This window comes from Ceratotherium simum, chromosome 20, assembly GCF_057802395.1.
Source record: "Ceratotherium simum simum isolate JZ-2026a chromosome 20, ASM5780239v1, whole genome shotgun sequence".
In the NCBI taxonomy this organism is placed as follows: Eukaryota; Metazoa; Chordata; class Mammalia; order Perissodactyla; family Rhinocerotidae; genus Ceratotherium; species Ceratotherium simum.
In genome coordinates this window covers 35,263,204-35,289,266 of record NC_141919.1, presented here as the reverse complement: position 1 = coordinate 35,289,266, position 26,063 = coordinate 35,263,204, and the positions used below count along the sequence as shown (strand labels likewise).

The 26,063-nt window shown below is 37.0% G+C and overlaps 1 protein-coding gene across 8 annotated transcripts in view; it reads left to right on the top strand.

Annotated features, from left to right (window-relative positions):
• TTC39B (tetratricopeptide repeat domain 39B) overlaps nt 1-21,678 on the top strand; it is a 134,494-nt gene extending 112,816 nt beyond the window's left edge. For 7 of the 8 annotated variants that reach the window (XM_014792402.2, XM_087444614.1, XM_087444611.1 and 4 more), the window contains 4 exons: nt 2,970-3,078; nt 8,898-9,015; nt 11,256-11,372; nt 14,602-21,678. In XM_014792402.2, the coding sequence (XP_014647888.2) occupies nt 2,970-3,078; nt 8,898-9,015; nt 11,256-11,372; nt 14,602-14,692 (435 nt within the window). In that variant the 3' untranslated portion in view covers nt 14,693-21,678. Of the gene's footprint in view, nt 1-2,969; nt 3,079-4,524; nt 4,612-8,897; nt 9,016-11,255; nt 11,373-14,601 lie in introns of all 8 variants that reach the window. The other variant, XM_087444615.1, reaches the window with a different exon arrangement.
• Nucleotides 21,679-26,063: the final 4,385 nt, after the last annotated feature.

Below are 26,063 nucleotides of genomic sequence, written 5' to 3'. Positions count from 1 at the left end.
TTTCACATTTGGTTCTATTGTACTAATTCCTTGAAATCTGGTGTGTACTTGACTCCTGGAGCGCATCTTGGTTTGGACTGGCCGTATCTGGTGCTCAAGAGCCGTAAGTGGCTGGTGGCTGCTGTGTTTGACAGTGCAGGGCTGGCGCTCACTCTCTTAGTCCATTTAGGCTAGACTTCGTGAAAAGCTTAATTTCGACTTAAATTTTCTGCATGAAGTCTTCTTTAAAAGTACTGAATATATCAAATTACTATGGCTCTTTGGGGCTAGATTTAGTTTTGTGTAGGTTGTCGGATAGCACAGGAGAGCTGTTTAGTGCAGGCTGACCTCTGCACTCCTCCTTTGGGGTTTCCTGATTTTTTTTTTTGTATTCCAGAGGTTATTCACTTATTCCCCTTTGACAGTTATTTAGTTGTTTCCAGTTTTTACTCTTACAAACATTCTAGAGTGAGTATTCTTTTAAATTCCTCTTTTTGTACATGGGCATATAATTCTCTGGGAAAGATTTCTAGAAATGGAATTCCTGGTTAAAGGAAGGGTATATGCATTTAATACTTTGACATTACCAAATCGCCCTCCATAAAGCCTGTTCTAACTTAAATTTCTACCAACAGTGTTTTACTGTTTTAATTTGCATTTCCCTATTGATGCAGTTGAGCATCTTTTCGTGTGCTTATTCATTTTTATTTCTTCCTTTGTGAATTGTTGTTCATATACCTCCCTAATTGTTCATTGGGTTGTTTGTTTGTTTATTTATTTTTTTTGTGAGGAAGATCCGTCCTGAGCTAACATCCATGCTAATCCTCCTCTTTTTGCTGAGGAAGACCGGCTCTGAGCTAACATCTATTGCCAATCCTCCTCCTTTTTTTCCCCAAAGCCCCAGTAGATACTTGCATGTCATAGTTGCACATCCTTCTAGTTGCTGTATGTGGGACGTGGCCTCAGCATGGCCAGAGAAGCGGTGCATTGGCGCGCGCCCGGGATCTGAACCCGGGCCGCCAGTAGCGGAGCGCGCACACTTAACCGCTAAGCCACGGGGCCGGCCCTGTTTATTGTTTTATTATTGACTTGTACGAGCTCTTTATATATTCCGTGAGAAAGAAAACTGCAGCCCCTAGCATGTGTCCGCACCTACCTAGGTGCAGATGTTCTCTACTTAAGATAAACAGTCTTGGAGAACACCACCATCAGACCAGGTTATTCTGTGCCTGTGATGAACAAGACAAAAACATGACCACTCCATAATCATATCTGAGCACAAATAAAATGAGAACACCATGCAAATCACAAAAATGACCAAACATCCCCCTTTCCCAGCTAATGTGGGAGCCGGCTGCTCTTTTACCAATTACAGCTTCTAGCTCCGTTCCTGATTCATTTCCATCAAGTGATTTGTGCTGGGAAATTTTCTCTTTCTGTGTCACAGAACTTCCCTGAAAATTTTCTAGAGCACTGGAGTCCTTTCTCTGCCCTAGAACTTAGTGCTCGTGTGTACATAACTATGTCTTGCTTTGATTATTAAGAGTCTTAAGGAAGATTAACTCACTGCACTTCTTTCTCCACCTCTAAGGGTGTAGAATTGGCTTGAATTTGTGGTAACTAGAAATTTCCCCAAAATCCTGTTTTTAATAAAATCTTAGATATGAGGTTGCCATCTTCTGATAAAATATTCCATCAATAAAAATAAAATTTTAAAAATCATCAATTAAGATAAATATTCCATTAATTATTGAATTGAGTTCTTACACTATTAGCATTAAGAAACTGTTAGATGGGGGCTGGCCCAGTGGCATAATGGCTAAGTTCGCGCTCTGCTTCAGCGGCCCGGGTTTTGCAGGTTCTGATCCTGGGCACTGCTTATCATGCTGTGGCAGGCGTCCCACATATAAAGTGGAGGAAGATGGGCTCAGATGTTAGCCTAGGGCCAATCTTCCTCAGCAAAAAGAGGAGGATTGGCAACAGATGTTTGCTCAGTGCTCATCTTCCTCACCAAAAAAAAAAAAAAAAAAAGAAACCGTTAGATGTAAAATAAAAGGTAGAGTATTGTGATCTTAGTTTTCAGTGCCATAAAGTAAAGATGACTTTGCTGGCATTTTGCTCAAATGTATTTTCCTCATTTCTACTGCTTCCCTATCAGAGGCTGTTCAAACAATACCTTTATCATATTTTAAAATTCATTTATTTCCAAGAAGATACTAATTACCTCGCTTATTTCATACCTTTCAAAATATGAACTGCACTACCAGGAAGGTTAGAAAAATAGTTTCAGGCAAAAGCACATTTGCTTTTGGTCCAAAAAAAATTCTCATCTGCTAGCCTATTAAATGTAATTTGCAATGAGAAATCATTAGTTTACATTTTCAGGGATTGTCATTCAGCCATATGGCCTTTAAATGAATGCATTTCCTGCATATTGGATTGCATTACTGGACTGTCACATGTTTTTAATGGTATAAAAGAACCTGAGCCCAGTAAAATATTTCCTATGTTCATTTCCAGTGATGTCCTGGAAACATTTTGTGTAAACAATTGGCAGATATTTTTAAAGGTTTTCCTTTACTTAAAAATAACAACAAAAATCTATATTAAATAGAACTGTTCGTAGTATCAGTTTAAAATATATTTATTTCTGTATCTGTAATCTGTTACCTCCAAAGGGTTGAATACCAGTAGTTGCTTAATAAATATTTGTTAAATGTATGAGTAAATTAATTTTGCAGTAAAAACATAACATCCTATATATATTGAATTACTTCACAGTATAAAAGGCAAAAGGCATATAATAAAATGAGAAAAGGGGAAATTATATCACTAAATGCCAAATGAGGAAAGCCAGGGAAAGTGATCTCTAAATGTTCTCTTGAGTTTCCTAGTGACCAAGGCAAAACATGCATACATAGTTTCACTGTCATGAAGGACATTGAATAACCTCACATAATTGCAAATGTTTTTTCATTCTTCCTCATTAGGAAATGATGTACGTCTGGAATGGTTTTCCAATAGTGAGCAAAAGAAAAGACCTTTCTGAAAATCTGTTGATAACTGTCGAAAAGGCTGAGGCAGCTTTACAAAATGAAAGTAAGTATGGAAAGTAGAAGCCTGGAAATCTTTATCATTACTGCTAAATAACACAATTAATTTACAATTTCTGTGTATTCCATCCTAGCCTTATTTTTATAGTTGCAATCATAGTGTACCGGGACATACACTAGCCTGGTTTGTTTCATTTAATATGTCATAAACTTATTGCGACATAATTGACATACAACATTATATTAGTTTCAGGTGTATAACATAATGACTCAATATTTGTATACATTGCAAAATGATTACCACAGTAAGTCTAGTTAATATCCGTCACTATACATAGTTGCAAAAATTGTTTTCTTGTGATGAGAACTTTTAAGATCTACTCTCTTAGCAACTTTTAAATATGCAATATAGTATTATTAACTGTAGTCACTACGCTGTACGTTATTACATCCCCATGACTTATTTCTTTTATAACCTGAAGTTTGTACCTTTTGACCTCCTTCACCCATTTCACCCATCCCCCAACCCCATGCCCTTGGCAACCACCAATCTGTTCTGTGTCTATGAGCTTGGTTTTTTTTTTTAGATTCCACATGTATGTGAGATCATACAGTATTTATCTTTCTCTGTCTGACTTATTTCACTTAGCATCATACCCTCAAAGTTCATCCATGTTGTTCCAAATGGCAAGATTTCATTCTTTTTTATGGCTGAATAATATTCCATTGTATATATATACCACATTGTTTTTATCCATTCATCCATCGATGGACACTTTGGTTGTTTCTGTATCTTGGCTATTGTAAATAATGCTGCAGAGAACGTGGGAGTACAGATATCTTTTTGAGTTAGTGTTTTTGTTTTCTTCTCATAAATACCCAAAAGTGGAATTTCTGGATCATAGGGTAGTTTTATTTTTATCATAAACTTTTAATTTTTGCTAAATAGTCCTTATAATAATTTCAAAAGCTTCATAGCACACCACAGAGCTAATAGAACATAATTTAATCAACTCTTTCAGTATTGTTGGGCGTTTAGGCTGCTTTCCATATTTAAAATAATTCTAGCTTTAAATTCCCATCAATAAGGAGAAGAAATATAAAAGAACGAAAGCTGAATCAGTGGGCTTTCTGCTAACAACATTAAGGTTTCAGGCTGGCTAGCTAAAGAATCCAGTAGACAAAGAGCAGTGCTGTTTTGAGATCCCTGCCTTCCCATCAGCCATCTTGCAGATACAAAGTACTCTGCATGTACAGTCACACGCAACGCTCATCTGTTCATGGAGGGTGAGTAACGTCACCTTCCCATTTATAAGGCAGCATTTTTATAGAAAAAAAAAACATGCTTCTCTTTCTCTTCTGTTTCTTCCCCGTTTTACAGAAAAGTTGTAACACTTCAGCGCCTTATGAGCTGGAGGTTAGGTATAGAAGCCAAAATATTGAGGTATTCATCTTCACAGACTGATAATTCCCTTTGATTTCTGGGCACCAGGGGAACAAGCGGATGAGAAGGCTCAAGAAATTGGGATCAAAAAGAGGAATCTAATGTTTGTACTATGTAACAAAGCACCAAAGGAGCGTATGTATGAGTACAGACTACAGACTCTGTGGACATTTTAGACTTTGTGTGTTATTCTAGATGTTCCATCACTAACATATTTTCTACATAGTTTTTATTAGTATAGAGTTTTGATAAGCTTCCTTACTGTTTTTTAAAATAATTATATCTTTTTATTTATTTATTTGTATTTATTTATTTATTTATTTATTTTGTGAAGAAGATCAGCTCTGAGCTACCATCTGCTAATCCTCCTCTTTTTTTGCTGAGGAAGACTGGCCCTGGGCTAACATCTGTGCCCATCCATCTTCCTCCACTTTATATGGGACGCCGCCCCAGCATGGCTTGACAAGTGGTGCATCCGTGCGCGCCCAGGATCCGAACCCCGGGCCGCTGCAGCGGAGCGCGCACACTTAACCGCTATGCCACTGGGCTGGCCCCTGTTTTTTAATTTTTAATTGTAAAGTGCACTTATAAAATTTACCATATTAACCATTTTTAACTGTACAGTTCAGTAGTGTTAAGTATATTCACATGGTTGTGCAACCAGTCTCCAGAACTTTTTCATACCCATTAAAAATAATTTCCCATTTCACCCTCCCACAACTTCTCTGATATTCCTTTGGATGTATGTAGTACCACATCTTGTTTATCTATTCATCCACCCATGGACATTTGGGTTGTTTCCATGTTTTGGCTATTGTGAATAATACTTCTATGAACATGGGTATGTAAATATTTTTTTGAGACCCTGCTTTCAATTCTTTTAGATATATGCCCAGAAGTGGATCATATGGCATTTCTATTTTTAATTTTTTGAGGAACTGCCATACTGTTTTCCACAGCGGTGGCACTATTTTACAGTACCACCAGTAGCCCACAAGGGTTCCAATTTCTCCATATCCTTGTCAACACTTGTAATTTTCTGTTTGTTTTTTTTTTTCGATAATAGTTATCCTAATGGGTGTGAGGTTATCTTTACTATTTTTAATGTGAAATAATTTCAAAAAGGAAAAATATTTCATTTTGAGTGGAAAGTCAACATAAAGTCACATCATTCTGAAATTTAAATGAAATGAAACTCCAGGAAGTTCACCTTAAGAAATGAGATTTCACAGAATGCACTTCTGTAAATCCATTTGGACTTTTGAACAAATTTATAAGTATTCATTGTTGTTCAGCTAATTTGGCCACTTTTCATTAATTTGCTCATTTGAATGCTCTTAGATTTTCCATACTAGATATAGAATTATGATAGATAGAGAAAGCATTGTTCTTGCCATTAAGGGAATTATCTATGATTAAAACCCACATATCCACAAATTAAATGGAAAAATGAATGTTTTAAAATAAGTGGAATGTGAAAACTGAGAGGTAAAGGAAAACCTCTTTTTATTAAGTGAAAACATTTGTAGGGTATTTTTTCCCCAGAAAAGTAGGCCAGCTTGTTTCTTCTGTTTTCCTACAAAGATAAGGGTTTTGGTTCAGTAGAATAAAGTCTGATGTTTGAATGTCCATCCTTTGTAGTATAGACTATTATGTACCACCAGAGAGTGGGGTTTTTTGTATATTAAGAAGTCCTGAAGGACCATCAGGTTTTTTTCTGTTTGCACAGGCTCTTCACTCCCTACCCCTAAGTTGATTTTGCCCCTCCATCGGTTGGGGAAAAAAATTAAAGCAGTAATATGTTTTACATGCATAGAACATGCATGTAAAATGCAATAGAGGTTTAGAAAACTAGGCCTCTCTCTCCATCCATCTTTCTTCTTTTAATGACATATTGAGATGATAGGCTTTAGAGATATTTCAGCAGGGCTGGGGGGAAGCTCAGACAGACACACTGTACTTCTTACAATTCTGTCTTTGTATTTCTTCCCCTTGGGTAAGAAAAGATTGGTTTCTTTTCTGAAGATCACCTTGCCAGATGTCGTACATGAAATTTATGATGATCTCTTCCAGGTCCATCGTTTTATGCAGAAAGATTACCCGATTCCCTGCACCCCACCCCCTGCCCACTCCCTTATGGCCTTTTAGTAAATAAGCTCCTATCCATCCGAGTCAGGGGGAAAAAAATCTAAAATTGGAAAATGGAGTAAAGTTGTAGACCTGAAATGTTTTCAGCCTCCCCCTCCCCCAACCCCCATTATGAGGAATTGAATGTGTTTTTGTTTCTCCTGCCTTTGGCAAATGTCTCTAAAGTAGAAGATAGTAGTAGGTACAGTTGTTCTGCTCTGACAATGCCATAGTTATGACAGGCTGGTCATGAGTACAAAGGGAAAATACTGCTTATAGAGAGAGAAGCAGTTAGTAATATGCCTGGAGTCAGTGTTTGCTATTAGTTCCATTAGTATTTCATTTGAAATCTAACTAAATTCAACACATAGCCAGAAGTTGGTACCATAGTTCTTCTCTATTTGTTGCAGTTAATTTGCTTGATGAAATTATATAGCAAAATAATCAGTTACATAAATGGGAAATGTTACTTCCATTGTGGCTTTTCACTTTCTGGATCTATTTGCAAATTTTTTTTTTGATATATTTCAACTAGCTTCTAAAAAGTTCAATGTAGATATTTTTATAGTTGGGGCCTTAAACTTCCTTTTTCTTCAGCCTACTTATTAAGTTCAGTGGATCTTTTGTGATGAAAATGTGCTTTGGCAGCATTATCATGTAATTTTCTTGGAATGTAAAATGGAAACTCTGTGTTGACATGTTCACCCATGAACTCACTCATGAGGTTAAGAATCATGATAAAGCATTCATTTTTTTAAGGGAAAATAATCATCTGACAGAAAGTGCTCTGTGATCTGAGGAAAGGAGGATTTTGCTTTTCAGGTTTTTGGAGGAGTGTGGTGTTTTTGAACCCATGTTCCATATCCCTAACTCATGATCTAAATAAAAGTTAAGTGTGGTTTTACTGGTACTTTAAGTTTCCATGGTGTTATGTCTGTTCCTCAACAAAATCATCATTCACTGCATACCGGAATGTTGTGATAACACAAACTGTCATAAAATGCTACACAGAACTCAATAGAATGCACAAAAATGATGCTGAAAACTAGCATCCAGTATGGACCCTCAGGGTTTGGTTCTAGGCCTGGAAAGATATTGTTCTTGAATGTATATTTCAATGAGCATGATTAGATTTTTTTTTTGGTAGAAAAATGGTCCTTAAGGACCATACATAGGAAAGTTAATGTGGTATTATCTGTGATTTTCTTCATGAATGACCTATCAGGGCTTGGAAATGAGATGTGAATATCAGCTATTTTCAGCACCCAGATGTAAAGTGACCCCTTTCTCGTTGGTTAAGTAGCATTGTTAACCTCCCATAGACAAGCAGTTTACCAACTAAAATACCAGCATGTGTTAATGGTGAGTTCTGAGGTTTGTACTGAAAGCAGGAGGGTTTCAATATGTGGGACTCCCAGGGCCTCATTAGTTTGGTTTATTCCCCCCTCCTTTGTCACAGCCTGAAATGTGTCAATTATCAGTCTGTCTTGCAATGCCTTCTTAGTTGCACGTTAACTTGCAAAAATCCTCAAATTCAAAAGTGGTAGGTGTGAGGTGACTACCTGTGTCAGATGGATGTCACACGTCATATGGTTCCTTCTGTTTAATACTCTACAGCCTTGGATTGAAAGGGTAAAAGTGGTGAAAGAAAACCCTTCACATTAGCCTCAAGCTGGTAGATGTCTGGAAGGATTTTAGGTACATTGCATTGTACTTCAGAACCATTTTGTCTAATTTTGTGACATAATTTCTCCCCAAAAGAACATAACTGGGGAGAATTGATAAGTTGTAAACATAATGATCTGGAGAGGGTATTCTACGTCCTGAATTTTTAATGGATAGGAAGCCATCTGCCTCCCCATATGGGAGAGTTATCCTCTCCTGCACGGAGCCAACACAGTCAGATGCCCGAACCACAGGAGGAGGCAGCCTTCGTGCTCCTGGTAGCTTTACCTTTTAGAGAATTAATAAAGCTCTTACTTTATTTAGAGTTCAGATTTCCTATTGTTATATCTAAGGTCACATAACTCAGAATATGAGCACCCAAAAATTTTTTTTAAGTGGCTAGAGTGAACCCCTTAATAAAATGGTGTGTTAATGTGGTAAACTCAGTCTTTTAAGTTAAAATATTTTCATTGTATTTTATTTAGCGAGGCATAACAAATGCTAAAAATGTTTTCCTTATTTTTAAATAATCCCTCTGAAACCTAATAGCTATTAGTTCTTCCTCTTAATTAGAATTTTTAAAAGTAGTTTTCTTTCTGTGGGTGATTTTTTGTTTGTTTTGCTTGAAGACTTGACTGACTACTCTGTAGACGACGAGTGTTTGGTGAAGTTGCTGAAAGGGTGCTGTCTGAAGAACTTACAGCGGCCCTTGCAAGCGGAATTGTGTTTCAATCATGTTGTCCAAAGGTAAAAGCAAACAGGGACACCAACCTGAGTGCAAATTGTGGCTTCTGGGGAATTACTGTGAGAAAGTGATGCTTTTATCTCCTGCTGCTAACCTTTCACTTGGTGTACTAGAGAGAGGATCCAGTAGTGTTTTCTTATAATCTAAGTGGGACGGGCTTTATGCATTTCCACTGGGTGTTTAAAGGTAGCACACGAAAACTCAATTTATGGCCAGGCTACTAGGTGTCTATCTAAACTCTGGCCGTGATGTACTGAACCTCTGATACTTTTTCGATTCATACATTTGTTTTTCTGTTCATTTATTCCACAGATATCTGAGCACCCACTCTGTGCCAGAGACTGTGCTGGGTCCTAAGGATTCAGAGTTGGGTCAATAGACTTGCCATCATTGTGATAATAATTTGGCAGGGAGGAAAGACATGCCGTGAACACTGTAACTGCTTCTCTTTTGGCAAAGGGCGTTTCTTCTGTATATAAATGAGAGGTTTTTTTTTTTTTTCATTGCATTATTGATGATATCCTGCTACTTTACTAAACAGAGAGTTGAGTCAAGGTTCTGATATCTGGCCCTCTTCTCTATGTCTGGAGTCATAAATGCAAATGTCTACAGGGGCCAGACCAGTAACCTTGCTGAATGACGGCAGGAATAGGGATTGGTGGGCACTGTAGATTGGGGAGATCGTATGTTCTCTCTAAAGAGTGCAGCCACTCCTTAGCTCTAATTGATTATTGCTCTGTATGATGTAACAATAAACCCTACAATTTTTCAAGAAAAGCCTGGAATCTGGATTTTATGTAAAATCTCCTGATTTTTAAATATTGGCTCAAAGTTTTCGAAAACACTGTAAGCCGAATAGATCACAGCCACAGACGTCCTCTGTTCCATACCACGTGCCTTTCCACCCATGGCCACTGATCCTCTTCCTTCTGACAATATTTTATGAGAATGTAAGAGGACTGGTGTTCTTATATACGAGGAAACAGACTATGTCTATTTCCCAAATAGGTAATGTACTGATTTTAGTAAACATGTTAAAGAAATATCCATTGAGTTCTATTTTATTGGTGTTTTTATAAGAATCAAAAGGATGATTCATTTGTGCTGTTTGTTGTGTTTATTGATTCTGTAGTGAATTGTTTGCTCTTGTGTTTTGTAATTTTGGATTGTGAGCTCACTTTCAGTGGGGTTTTATCTTGAGACTCCTATGAGGCTAGGATTGAGGAAAAGTGATTTTGCTTTTATTTCTGCCAGGTGCCCCAAAGGCTTTTCCAGCCCAGGCCCACTTTCGTGTTAATTTAATTGCTTACAGGTTCTTGGATCATTTGGGCAATGTAAATTTGAATTTCATATTCATGTGTAGACAGGCCTGTTGGTTGTTAATTTCCCAAGAAATGTGTTTTCTTCCCACCTGGAGCACAGGCCAAGGAGCCAACTACTCTTGTCTTCCTCCTATGCCAGTGAGTGGTTTTTTCTAATCCACTCTTTCTCTGATGGGGTAGGGCCCCAGCTTTATCTAGAGTCTCACTCCTGGCTCTCTGCTTGATGTGGGCTCAGGGCCTCATCTCCTGCGTGGACAGTGAGACACACAGCCCTGGTTGATTCAGACTGAAGCAGACCCCAGGATGTTGTGGCATTATCCACGCACTTAGAGACTGATTTTGTTTTGTTTTCAGTTCGAGAGTTTTTCTTATGTTCTTGTGAGCTACACTATGCATTTGAAAGGGTGTTATCCATGTTTTTTTCAGTGCTTCTAGATGTTTCATAGTCAGAGAGTTTCCATAATAATATTGAAGCCAGAAGTGTTGACCACTTCTTCATTGATGGTTTTTAACATTATTAGAGTTAACAATACAAAGGGAGTTGAACCTTAGTGAAAAATAATACAGCATTCTTATTTCTAAATGGAGTCATTTCCTGAACATATTCATGTTCAGGAGGATGATCTTGTCTTTTGGTTAATCTTTGAAGATCTGCGTGCATTCGTCTACCTAAGGGGCAGTAAACAAACCTCAGTGCTGGATTTAGACTAAGGAATAAAATAAAAGATTAATGTATTAAAAGCGTACTATTTATTGCCATAGTTTATAAGAGGCTTTGACTGTATAACGACAGCTTTTCTCTGAGAATAGGCTTAGTGCTGCACCTGTTCTCTGAGAAATGGGGAAAATATGTATGTTGAAAAAGAATGATACGTTTCTTGTTCTGTTAAGACTTAATTGCTTTTCATTCACTCTTTTAGTGAAAAGCTACTGAAGTATGACCACTACCTAGTGCCATTTACTCTGTTTGAGTTGGCATTTTTGTACAAAAGCCAAGGGGAAATTGACAAGGCCATAAAGGTCCTAGAAACTGCAAGGTAAGTGATGATGACAGCTTTGCCTTGATTGCTGTGGAGTCAGGAATGTCAACACCATCATAACAACAGCAGTAATGTTATACACTAAAAAGTTAATACAGCAATGAAAAATTAGTAATAATGTTACCTTTGCTAACTTATGCTTATTTTATGCTCATGGCTTTTGCTGTAATTGTGCTGTTTCCAACCTTCTTAATGCCTGAGCCTGTGACTATTTACAGCTGCTGTGATTGTGAGCATCTGTATGACAGATTTCTAACCAATTCTCTTCTATATCAGGGGTTGGCAAATTTTTTCTGTAAAGGGCAAGATAATAAGTATTTTTGGTTTTACAGTATAAGATCTCCATTGCAACTGCTCGGTTGTATCGAAAGCAGCTACAGAAGACAATATGTAAATAAATGGATGTGTCCAGATTGGGCCATAATTTTGGTCATAATTTGCTGACCCTTGGTGTATTCAACCATATCTCTCATTTTCTTAAAGAACCACTGATTTGAAGAAGCCCTTTGAATCTTCTCCTGACTCGCTCTTCTTTCTGTCTACTGTGGCAATTTCAAAGCGTTTTATCATTTCTGCTAGACAGTGGCTCTCGGACTTGTGATCATGACTCACTTAGTGGGGACAAAAAAACCCCTCTGGTCTGTGTGCCTTGAACACTTTTTGCAGCGGAGAGAGAATGCCAAATAGCTCTAGGCCACACATAGCTTAGTGATTCATTGGTTTGTTCATTTACTCAAATTTAGCAAGTATTCATTGAGCACCTGTTATGTACCAGACCCTGGGAAAGGCTCTAGACAGACAACTGTACATAAACAGGCAGTGTTTCTGCTTTCTTAGTTGGAGGGAGATGTTAAATAAACAAACAAATAAGAAAAATAGCAATGGGGCCGGCCCCGTGGCTTAGTAGTTGAGTGCGCGTGCTCCGCTGCTGGCAGCCCGGGTTCGGATCCCGGGCGCGCACCGACGCACTGCTTCTCCTGCCATGCTGAGGCCGCGTCCCACATACAGCAACTAGAAGGATGTGCAGCTATGACACACAACTATCTACTGGGGCTTTGGGGGAACAACAAAAAAAAATTTTTTTTAAATTTAAAAAAGAAAAATAGCAATGGTGTGTACTGTGCTGAGATTTACAATACGGTACAGAGTACCTCAGTGTTATTTTAGATTGGGTTGATTCTGGAAGGCTTCCTTGAGGAGGTGATGTTGTAGTTGAGATTTGTGTAATTAAAGCCAATCCTGAGAAGCTCAGTCACCAGAAGGCTGGGTGAGAAGCATTCCTGGCTGAAGCCACTGCAAGGTAACCTCTAGACTAGGGGTTTGAGCCACTAGGTCGATAATGATGCTTTTTGCTGAAATGAGGAATACTTAGAGGAGCAGGTTTGGGGAGAGAAAAAAGTACGTTTGTTTGGACCGTGATATTTTGAGCTAACTATTAGGTATCCATGTGGAAGATGGCGAGTTGGCAGTCAAATATACAATCATGGATGTCAGTGGAAAGGTCAAGGCTGAATGTAGAGATTTCAAAGTCACCAGCACAGAGACAGTGATATTTAAAGCCATGATACTTGATGAGGTAATTTTGGGAAAATTATATAGCTGGAGAAAGAAGTCCATCACAGAGCCTTGGGATATGCCATCATTTTAGAGATTAAACAATAAGATTAAGAAGTGGCCAGTGAGTGAGGAAGACATCCAGGAAAGCCAGGTGAGCACAGTGTTCCAAAAAGAAGAGTGTGGTCAGTTGTGAAGATGCTGAGAGGTCAGGCAAGGTGAGAGCAGAGAAGTGGTTGCTGAATTTGGCAGCATGAAGATCATCGGTGACTTTGACAAGTGAGGTGAGAAAGTGGAGTCAGCTACTTCAGGCAACTCTTTCGGGATGTTTTGCTGTGAATAAAGCATAGTAATCAGGCAGAAGCTTCAGGGACATGGTGGAGCCAAGAGAGGCTTCTTTGTTTTTTTTTTAAAGGGAGATATGAGAGTAAGTCACTTTTAAAATTTAAAGTTAATTTGTTGAGAATGAGAATGACTTATATGTCAACTGACATGTATATGTCCTCAAATCTAACTATTGGAAAATTAGGGACTATAAATACTGTTGTTCCAAGTATTCATTGTTTGGACATATTTAGTGTTGTCTAAATAATGCTCAATAAGGCAAATTTATAATGATGAAAATAAAAGACTAGCCATTCACTACTAAAAAGCAGGACCATCAGCGATCAAAAGTCAGCACTAACTCAAGCCAGTACCGATGATGCCGACGTAAACAGCCTTCCCAGTAATTTCAAGACTGTCAATTGTCTGCAGTTTCCCTTATGCGGTAGGAGCTTTGCGAAGTTACCAAAATTAGTAGCCAGACATTTAGAAAAATACTCAATTACATCTTGTGGTAAGCTCTAGTAAGATGTTGATTTAACTTATGAATAATAACCCTTATTCTGGGTAATAACCCTTATCAAGTTTACCCATAAATAGCCCTTAGACCTGTATAAAATGAATTGCTATAGAAAGACGTGAATGCCTCTGCAAAGAAAGAAGTTAGAGCTCACCCATGGGCCAAGGCAGTGTGTGAAAGCAGGAGCCCAAAGTTGAAGCCATTCCATTTTGCTGATTCTTAATAATTCTAGCAAAGAGAAGTCAACATGGATGATCTAAGTTTTTAAATAATCTGTGGATTTCTTTGGCCCCTCTGACATTGTCACACAATAATTATTGGCCAAACCATTGACATTTGCCTATAAGAACTGGAGGAAGTAATTTTGGTGTCACCGAGTAATCTTGCTGTCTTTGTCACAGTTGTTTCATGAGAGTTTCAAGATAATCTTTTTGGCAGGTGATTGATCATGTTCACCTTGTTTATAGGAGGCTGCCTTAAAATTTCCAGTTAGAAAAGGAGATCACCTATTTAGGAATAGTTCACAACTATTTAGGCTTAAACTGTTAAGCCCTCCATGTAACCTTGCTGTGTTTGTGAATGGTTTGGAATTAAGTAGACCTTGCTACTCGAAGTGTGACTTTTAGATCACCACCGGGAAGCTTCTAGAAATATAGAATATTGCCATCCTCCTCCCCTCCCAGGACCAGAATCTACATTTTAACAAGATGCGCTGTTATACATATTCAAGTTTGAAAGCAAATAAGGAATGAGGAAGGGGAGAATGGTGGTGGTGCCCTGGTATACAAAGGAATTTTAACATTACAATTTTATTGTTATTGTCTTTAGAAACAACTACAAAGATTACTCCATGGAGTCCAGGCTACACTTCAGAATTCAAGCAGCTCTTCACCTCTGGAAAAAACCTTCCTCAGATTGATCAGAACAAGAAGGGTGGAATTTTCCCTCAATTACCGCATCTGCTAAAGATTAGACCTTGTATTAAAGTGGAAAAGTGATCTTCTGAATGAGAGACAAAAAAACTAATTTTATTGTCAATATTTTCTGTCATCTGTGTGGTTTACTGTTGGTCTACATAAATGGTTTTGGGTTTTTTTTTTTTATGGAATGATGTTCGATACTATCTAGAAATTCTTATATTTTGCCTCTCCAAAAAGATTTTCATATTGCATTTGAATTGGAGAGTGAAGTCTCTTAAAAGACTCACAGGTACAATAAAGTCTAATGAGACTATTTATTTTTTTAATGTAGAAATCAATATTGTTTAAGTAGCAAGTGGCTTACAAGTTGAGCCATTTTTAGATTTGTTGATCAGTTAAACTTCAGAGATATTTTGTTGCCTAGTATTTAAATTCAAGAGGGGAAATGAAAATCACCTACATTCAAAATAGCCTAACAATCACCTCTTGAAGACTCCTGAAAAAGAGAGGCAGTGGATGGGATAATGGACTCAATAGGTTGAGGAGACCTGTATCTAGAAAAGATGATGAAACATTGTTATTGTTTTTTTATTCTTCATGTAAGTTAAAGGTGGTGACATTTTTGAAAGACTTTCCTGTTTTTGAATGTATTTAAATCTATTAGAATAACAAAATTCAAAAAACTCTGTGTATCTAAAGGGAAGAAAAAGTCATATTTTAGAAATTATCCTCAACCTTAGCAGTGAGAGTCTAAAATATATACGTTGATTATTTTTCTTATGGGAATCAAAGTTCCTGCTGCTTTAAATGATATGTAAAATATCAATAACTTTTACACTCATGATGTTGGTGAGTAAGATCCAATTTTCTAATCTCTGTAGCACTGTGATGGTTCCTTGTAAATACATGGACTGTGATTAGTCCTTTAATCAGGAAACACAATCAGGGCATGGAGCAGAGGAGAACCAGCCCGACTCTGTGTGGTCCTGACTCTGCTACTGGTTAGCGGTTACCAGGGAGACCTTTAGAGAGTCCCTGCTCTCTGCGTCACCACATTTTCCTCATCTGTGAAATGGAAAAAGAGCAGATGTCTTCAAGGTCTTTTTCAGTTTTATAGCTGTGAGTCTGTGTATTAGGTATTCATTTTCAGGAAACAATGTTAAAAAATGTTTAATCCAAACCATTCCTACTTAGTGTGTGTTTTATTCTGCAATCATCACTGTCTCCTCCCCACCCTCCAAATATGTATGTGTTGTGGCTAAAGAGAGATTGCATCCAGAGCGAGGAAAAACAATTCATGAATGGATGAATCAGGGTTTTGTCCTATTTCTGTTTCTATTTTGAAGAATAACTTGTCATGGAAATCTCTGCAGTTTAACAGAAACAGCTCCAAATTGGTAGTCAGGAGCCCATCTCTATTAGTTAATAGTTTCTTGACATGGAGCAAGTCACTCACTCTTTCTGGGACTCAGTTTTCCCAGTGGGGATAGCAGCGTAGTGCTTGGTGCTTGTGAGGGCTCAATTAAATAATTAAATTAAATTTAAATTTAAATATAGTTTAAATAAATAAAATTAAATAATGTATATGATAGCTTTTTGTAAACTGTGAAAGGCTGTATGAATATGAGTTGTTGTAATAACTGTGGTTTTTATGTACTGATTACAGTATCAACACAAAAGTATTGGCTGAGTCTGTGGTCTCTGATGTAAAATGAAAGAAGCGTGGAAATTCAAACACCTTTAAATTTATTCATGTGTTTGGCACTGACAATAGCCCAGTTTATGAATTTGCTTCTTGCTGTTTATTCCCTGCTACATGAGCCTGTATCCGGCTGGTATTTGTCTTGTTTTCTTTAAGGTACTAATTCTTGACCAATACTGAGGATGTATTTCCAATGGAAGACGATTAATACAGCTCAAGTCAGAGTACCACCCCTTGAGATAGTATGGTGGTGGTAGATCTCAATATGGACTATTAATATGAACACATAACTTTACTTGAGGTCCAGACAAAAGAGGAAATAAAATGAACTGTCCTTACAATTAGTAGTGGAAACCATGTTCAATAATTACTTTGTATATTACTTGGAAAAAACGTTTCCAAATTTCTTAGAAAAATCTTTGGTAGCATTATCTTTTTAAATTACAAACATTCATATTATTTTTGTGAGAAGCTCCAAGTCAAAGTGAAAGTCATTAAAAAATTCTCTTTCTGGTAACATGAAAAAGATTTAAGCTAATAGTGGTTATTTTTATTTTATTTTAACTCTTTATTACCAAAACAAATATAAAAGAAATTCATATCTCCCATTTAAATTTTTTCTTTGTTATTTTTTCTTATTTTGTTTTTATTTTTACTTTGTATTCTTTTTGTAGTTATGTGGTAATATGGATAATCTATCCAATGGATTTTTAAATGCTATAGTATCATTAATGGTACAAATATTTATCTGTTTCCTGCCACGTTCAAGATATCATGATGGTACCAGTTTCTTGTGACATCAGCTAATATTGTGTTTTTGGAGTTTTTTTGTGATTCAGTTTGTTCTGTGAAGAATGAATACTGAAATGACGGTGTTTCATCTAATGTTTTGAGGGACATATGTGATGGGATTGGGCTGCCAATGTGTCTCACAGTTTGTGCAATTTGTGTAGTTCTGGGTATAATTGCTTTTTTTTTTTTTTTTTAATGGAGAGCCAGAGTTCTGATTGGTGCTGTGTAACTTTAAGACTCAAGTAGAGGTTGTGCTTTGTAGGATTGGTGACAAGGAAGGCATGAATTCCACTTGACAATTAATGGAAGATTAACTATATCACCTCTTACAGGAACATATTTTAATGTTTCTTTGCTTCTCCTGGATACAAGAAGGTCCCAAGTTACATAGGAAAAGGAGATTCGTTGATTCTCTGTTTTTTCTACAAGTGGGTAGAAGCTATAGGGAGGTGAAGTCCAGATTAATCAGCATCAAAGAAGATTTTTAATCATTGAAACAATCTAACAGTATAACCATCTCTTTTGTGGAGGAGTGAGTTTAGCAGAGCCATGTGACCATCATTCCTACCTGCCTGGGAGCTTAGAGTTGAACTTTGAGGTCACCCTATGAGTCTTTGATCACGGCTTCAAATCAGTGGGATGTGTGTAAAGACGAAAGATTCCCCCTTTCGAAGAAAAGTGGCTGTTTCCTCTTTTGAAGCTACTTGTAGAGTAGTTACACTGTGATAGGCGCTAATAGCTCCTGCTATTAATACTCATGTGATTTCCACTTCTCATCCATTCCTTGAAAGTGAGTCTGTTGATGTTTTCGAATACAGATTTTTCTTCCTTTGGACATTAAAAGTAATAATTTAAAAAAGATCTTTGTGACCAACTGGAAAAATTTCTGGAATTACTCTGATTAATCATTGATTTTTTTTTCATATTTCTGTTTTTTTCCTAGTTATTCTCCCCATACTTGTAAATCATAAATTCAAATAGATGTAGTTAAAATGAGTTAAAGAAGGCTCCAGTGATGGTTTTGATGCCATAAGATTCTGTGGTTCCTAGGGCCTGGAGTGGATCTTGGGAAGGTATCTCATCCTCCCCAGCTTCTAAGCAGTGTTGTTTCTCCTTCAGTCCTGCTCTGTCCAGTATGGTAGCCACTGGCCACATGTGGCTGTTGAGCACTTGAACATGGCCAGTGGCCTGTGCTGGCGTGATGCTGAGTGTCAGGGAGCATTTGTTTATACACGCTGCAGTTCTGTTTAAAGTAAAGGCCTCCCGATGTCATGCTTCCTGGAGCTCTGGCTTCTGCTTGCTGTCTACTATGATCACCCAATCACCACAGTTGCATTGTCAGTTGTGGTTCAAATATGTGTCTGTGAAGTTTGCTTTTTTTGTTTAAGTACCATAAACTTTTATTCCTCATGTTTATTCTGCAGATGATCAAGGTCATTGGTACATTTGAACATTATTCCTCCCCCAGCCCCCAGATCTCCTTATATGCTAGAATAAAAGACCTTTTAAGACCTTTTAAGCTATTTTCATCTGACTTTACAGACATTCCTTGTTTTTTTCAGATGCAACAGCACAAATTTAGGAGTTGTAGAGGAAGTGACTCTTGCCTTTGAGATGTTACATTTTATGATTAAAATATTTTATAAGATTAACATTATTCTGAAAAATTTGGTGACCTTTTCCATCCCTTTATGTTATCAGTGTTTCAGCATTAACTCGGCGAGGCCAATGTTACTATTGAAAGATTTTTAGGCACAAGTTACCCACTTAAGAGAATAATCTGGCAGATAGGTTATTTAAAGTTAAGTATTTTATGCCTTTTGCCGCCTATTATTATTTTTAATGTGTACGATACCTAAGTGATATGCATAGGTATAACTGACATATTTTTCATCTCTTTAGATATTTCTTGATCAGCTAGCTAGCTAGATAGATGGATAGATAGAAAACAGCTTACAAATATTAAATAGACAATGTTTTATACTATTCTTTCAGGAGTGCAGGATTTTCTCCAGATTGTTTCCCCTCCCACAGACCAATTATTTACATATTTTTTCTTTATGTATTGGATTGGATGTTGTGAAACCCTATTCCTGCCTCTCATTGTTGGTAGTTTTGTCTTTTGTACATCTGCTGTTAGATTTAGTTCAGAATGTTGAACTTGAAATGTAATGAAAAGGGCACATCAGAATTTATCATGAGGGAGAAGATCTTCTGTGTTGAGCAGTCACTATCTGACCTTGACTCTGTTGAATCCATTCCAGTCTGTTTTTAACTTCATAACTACAGAAGGAAATGACGCAAGGACTGTTAAGAGGATTGAGAAGGCTGAGCAGGTTCTTGGCCTGATCCATCCCAAAGGGATATGTGGATGTGGCCTTGGAGGAAGTCCATTCCCCATTCTGTCTAGTTTACAAATGAGTCAGCACAGTAATACTGTAACACGACTTTGCATGGAGAAGTCAAAGCAGCCACCTCACTGTATTTAATTAATAAAGAATTCATACAGATGCCTGTAGATTGGATATGTAATAGGAAAGCTCAAGATACTTTAATACCAAGCTTCATTAGGTAAAACGTGTTGCATATTAATAAACAATATTCCTTGTATGTTAATCCAGTAGTTCTTAGAAACACATAATTTAAATGATGAATATAAGGGATGCTGGCATATCCCAGTGGGAGCTTTTGTTTTATTGCTGCTTAATATCTTCTAGTAAATTGGTTTTAATAATTGGTAGTCTGTTTGGCACCATTTAGGGAAAAAAAGGTTGGTCTTAGTATAACAGAACTGATAGAGAAATTGGATAAAATGAACACATTAAAGAATATTGCTTATCATTTCAGTTTTAAAGGAATTACTTTAAATAATAATTGCTTAAATAATACATTATTTTTGAAATGCTGGAAGGTCTTTCTCAGTTTGAAAGGATGACACTCCCTGCTTTGGAAATCATGCAGACATTTTAATTCATTCTTATCTTTATTGGAGCCAAGTGTCCAGGTGGCAATTTTGGGTAGAGTAACTGAGTTTAAACAATTTTCATTAAATTACTTAACTTTTTTTCTCAAGTGATTTTATTCCTCATAGTAGGCAATTGCTTTCTATACAATGATTTGTTTTTTAAGGAAATAATTTACGTGAAAAGAAGAGATTATGGTAAATATTATAAATCTTAGGCTATTGATTTGATGGTTTAAGAAAAGAGTACCATTGGGTTCTGTTTAAGATTTCCAGAAGGAGCACATATATGTTTAACTGATATGTGCTGTCCAGAAAAATTACTTAGTTCTCAACAGTGTGTTGCATTCTTGTGTTGTGGTAGGGGAAAACTTTTAAGTAAGTAGTTTATTTACTATTATTTTCCCTTTGCTAACTGTTGACATTCAAACACCTGAATGAATACCAGCAGACATTTATATACTAGTGTTTTAAAATATTTATTTGCAGATGTTCATAGAACTCTTGAATTTTTTGATGCAAGTTGCTAAATTATATGTAAAGGCAAAATATATATTTAATAAGCGAGAAGTATTATTTTATTACTGAAATTTATTTCCAAAGTAAATTTATTTTGTAGATACTTCACTTGGGAAATTTTGCTTTGCCTTAAAACGCACAAACAATAAACCTGTCTTGTGATCTGGTGACCTAAAAGCCCTTAATGTTACCTTGACACGTAGGGGGATTTTGACATTCTTTGATAATGTGTATTTTTCACTTTTATTTGGGTTAAACAAAAATGGTTAGAGGCTATAGTGTTTTGTAAATCAATGTATGGTTTCCTGTTGAATCATCAAAGTTACCTGTATGTACTTTCCAATTCAATGTTTTATTAGTAAAAATTGTCAGCATTTTATCTCACTCTTTCTCTTCTCATTACATTCGAGCTCAGTGTCCTATCTTTCCCAGTCACAGTTTCACAGAGCAAAACATTTTTAGAAATTGAAGATGTGTCAGTTCTATGTAAGATGAATGTGTTAGTAGCATCCATCTGCTGATCAAGTAGGCATTGGATCTGCTACCCGAAAGTGAAATAGATTGTATCTGTAAAAGTGTTTTATCAATATAAGTCGAGAAGAAAGAAGAAAACTGTGAACTTCTGATATTTTTAATATAAAAACTGTGTTCCCAATGAGTATTCGCTTGCTGATTTTGGGTTAATGTTATCATCTATGATTTGTAAGCTAATGCTGATATGAGATCTAAATTTTCAACATGAAGACAACAGTTCCTGTAGCCTATTTTTAACGTTAAGACATTTTTGAAAACAGATGTCATCTTAGAAATTGTATTTTTAAGTGCAAATAAATCATCCCAACTTGAAAGTCAATGTTTTATTTTCCGTTCCTTAGTATTATGGAATACTCTGCATTATTGGATGCATGTTTAAGTTGCCAGATGTTTTCAGAATTCTATATTTTCATATTGCTACAACTGGTTTACCTACAATGTGCAATTGTTATTTAAATAAATTACACTTGATGGAATTACAGTCTTATTCTGGTTGGTCTACATGTGGAAGTTGTACACAACATCTGTTTTGCTGGTCTTTAATTGTAATGTGATGTAAACTTAAATTTTTGTCTCTTGGTAAGACTTTTTTTAAAAACCTTTACAGGCACATGTGAAGGCCTTGCTGTGTTCTAGGCTGAGCATTGGGGCATGAAGAGATAAATCAGATGGTATGGTTGTCTTGAGGGAGGATTGCCTTCTTGTTCATCTTTTTATAATCTTTTTAGTAGTTCAGAGATTTAGATTAGCTGCTAATATGTTCAGTTTAAGGTGGAATCTTTAGCATTCAATGTAACACAGTGGGAAAAAAAATGGCCTCTGGAAATCAGGAGGTCTATATTGAGGCTGAACTTGGATAGGTAGTGGCATGTGATCCTCCTCCCCAGCAACTTAACGTCCCTGAACTTTCCTGACCCCTCTGTAAAATGGGGCCAATTCCACCACCTCATTCAGCTCTAGGGAGGATCAAAGGAAGAGGTCTGCAAGAACCATGGAGGGCTAATCCAGTGTGAAATACATTCTCCCACACCTCTGTTGTATGAGTTAGGGTAAACTAACGTCTGTCACAAACCGGGTGTTCCTGCCCCTGGGTGGCTTTTCATGTTGTGATTCAGTAACCCAGGTTCTTTCAGTCTTGTGGCTCTGCCGTCTTCAATGCATGGCTGCTAAGGTCACTCTGCTCTTTTGCCTCAAGCTGCCAAAGGGGAAAAAGCATGGAGGGTTGTGTGAGGGAGGTGATGCATATCCTCTGTTCACATTTCATTGGCTAGGGGTCAGTCACCTTGCTTCACCTAATGACAAAAGAGACAAAGATATGTAGTCTAGCTGTGGGCTCAGGGAGAAGAGGACATGGGTGTGGTCAACAGCTTGTCTCTGCCCATCCCCATTTGGGCTGGATTTGGGCTGGATCCCCCAGGGTGTCCCATGCTTTCGTGTTGTCTTTTGTTTTGGGGCATGAGCAGCTTGATGGATTTAAGCCTCAAAAAGTCATCTCTCTTCCAATGAAGGTTGTTCCTTGGATGTACAATTCTCTCAAAAATTTAGTCTGCTTTTTGTCTATTTGATACAGCATCATGTACCAGATAACCACACCGAGACGTTACTCTCATTCCCATGTCCAACCTCCCTTGACCTAATTGACTAAACGTAATATTCACTTGAGTCGGTACCATCTCTGGAATCATTTTCTGTATTAATCAGAATGGGCTAGGATATGCTGTTATAACAAACAACCCCCAAGTCTTAGTGGCTTAAAATAACAATAGTTTATTTCTTGTTCATGCTATATGTGCATTGATCAATAGAGAACCCTGTTCCACATTGTGGAAGCCATTGGAACCTCCACCATCTGGAATGATATTCATTACTATGGCAAAGGAAAGATATTTTGGCAAATTGCACATTGGCTTTTTTTTTAAACTCTTTTATTGAGGTATAATTTAAATACCATAAAGGCTACTCCTTTGAAATATTCAAGTCTACAGTTAGTAAATGTATACTTTTGTTCAACCATCACCACAATCCAATTTTAGAACAGTTCTATCACTTCAAAATTTCCCTCTTGCCTGTTTGCTGTCAATCACCACTCCTAACCCTCCAGGCCCAGAAAAAAACACTGACCTGTTTGTGTTTATCGTTTTGCATTTAATACAAAATTTATATAAATGGAATCAGACAAGATATAGTCTTTTGTTTCTGGCTTCTGTCACTTAGCATAATGTTTTTGAGATTCATCCATGTTGGATATATTTGTAGTTCATTCCTTTTTATTGTTGAACTATATTCCATTGTATTAATATACCACATGTCAATTATACATTCCCCAGTTGATGGACGTTGGATTGTTTCTAGGTTTTGGCTTTCATGAATAACACCACTATGAAAATTCACATGCAAGTCTTTGAGTAGATATAAGTTTTTATTTCTCTTGGGAAGGTACCCAGGAGTAGAATTCCTGGGTCATATGTAAGTGTATGTTTAACTTTTTAGGAAACTGACTATCTTCAAAATAGCCTGTACCATTTTACATTCCCACCAGCAATGTATGAGGCTTCCCATTTTTCTACATCTTCACCAGTACTTGATGTTGTTAGTCTTTATTTCTGGTATGTGTGAAATGATAACTCATTGGGTGTTTCATGCATATTATTTTTTTAATTGAGACATAATTCATATATAAAATTCATTATTTTAAAGTACACAATTCTGTGTATGCAGTTCAATGTATATTTTAGTATATTCACTGTTACACAACCATCACCATTATCAATCCAGAATATTTTCATCACCTTAATTTCGTGTAAGAATTTGCAAATTCTGGATATTTTATATAAGTAGAATCATATAACATGTGGCCTTCTGTGTCTGGCTTCTTTTACTTAGCATAATGTTTTCAAGGTTCATCCATGTTGTGGCATGTAACAGTACTTCATTCTTTTTTGTGGCTGAATAGTATTCCATTATATGGATATACCACAGTTTCTTTCTCTGTTCGCTAGTTGAGGGACATTTGGGATGTTTCCACTTTTTGGCTGTTATGAATAATGGTGCTGTGAACATTCATATACAAGTTTTGTGTGAACATATGGTTTAAATTTTCTTAGGAATATACCTAGAAGTGGAATTGCTGGGTCATATGGTAATTCTACATCTAACTTTTTGGGGAACTGCCAAACTATTTTCCAAAGTAGCTGTACCACATTACATTCCCACCATCAACATGTGAGGGTCCCAATTTCTCCACATCTTCACCAACACCTGTTACTTTCCAGTTTTTGATTGTAGCCATCCTGGTGGGGATGAAGTGGTATCTCATTGTGGCTTCTGTGATTTGCATTTCTCTAATGACTAATGATGTTGGCATCTTTTCTTATGCCCATTGGCTATTTATGTATCATCTTTGAAAAGAAACATCTATTCAAATTCTTTATGCATTTGGTTATTTCTTTTTATTGTTTAGTTGTAAGAGTTCTGTGTATATTCTGGATACTAGACCTTTATCAGATATATGATTTGCAAATATTTTCTTACATTCTGTGAGTTGTCTCTTCATTTTCTTGATAGTGTCCTTAGACACACGAAAGTTTTTAATTTTTTTTGAGGTCCAATTTATCTTTTATTTTTTTGGTTCCTTGTGATTTTTATGTCATATCTAAGAAACCATTAACTAATCCAAGGTCACACAGATTTCCTCCTATGTTTTCTTCTAAGAGTTTTATAGTTTTAGTTATTATTTAGATCTTTGATCCATTTTGAGTTAATTTTTATACATTGTATGAGGTAGAGGTCCAGCTTCATTCTTTTGCATGTGGGTATCCAGTTGTCCCATCACCATTTGTTGAAAAAGACACTGACTTTTAATAATTTTATTTATTTATTTTTTTCCCCCCAAAGCTCCAGTAGATAGTTGTATGTCATAGCTGCACATCCTTCTAGTTGCTGCGTGTGGGACACGGCCTCAGCATGGCCGGAGAAGCAGTACATTGGTGCGTGCCCGGGATCGGAACCCCGGGCCGCCAGCAGCGGAGCGCGTGCACTTAACCGCTAAGCCACTGGGCCGGCCCAAGGCACTGACTGTTAAAGGTTCTCCCCAGAACTTTCATATGCATCATTTCCATTCATGTTTCATTGGTCTAAGCAAGTCATGTGGTTATGCATTGCTCTTCAAGGGGACAGGTAAGTACAGTTCTACTACATCTGTCCATAGTCCCTTGTTAGGGTTCCAGCCATACAGAGATGACTGGCTTTCTCAGTCCAGGTTCCAAGTCCTTTCAGGGGGAGTTTTTATTGGTCTAGCTTGGGAGAGGTGCTGACCCTCCCTTAAAACAATTGTGACCAAGGGAACAGGGTCATTTGGAACAAACATGGCTGCTGGAAGTTTACCCCTACTGACTGGTGAGTGAGACAGTTAAGGGGAAAGGATCATTATAAAGTTAGATTTATCTAATTTTATCTAACTCAAATATCATCTATGGGTTTGAATCTAATTCTGGTTTAGGTTACTTGAAAATTGTTGTACAAGTATAAGTTCCCCAGTTGTACTTTTGTTTAGCAAATAATTTGTTGAGTTCCTACTGTTTCCTTCAGGCACTGTTCCAGGCACTTGGGAAATATTAATGAATAAAACAAAGATTTCTGCCTTCGTGGAGCTTATATCATAGTGAGACGAGATAAACAAATAATAGATGTGATAAGTAAATTATATAATACAGGGGTTGGCAATTTAAGGCCTACAGGCCAGCTGCCTATTTTTGTAAATAAAGTGTTACTAGAGCATAGTCATGCCCGTTCATTTACGTATTATCTATGGCTGCTTTCCCACCACGATGGCAGATTCGAGACGTTGCAACAGAGACCTTAA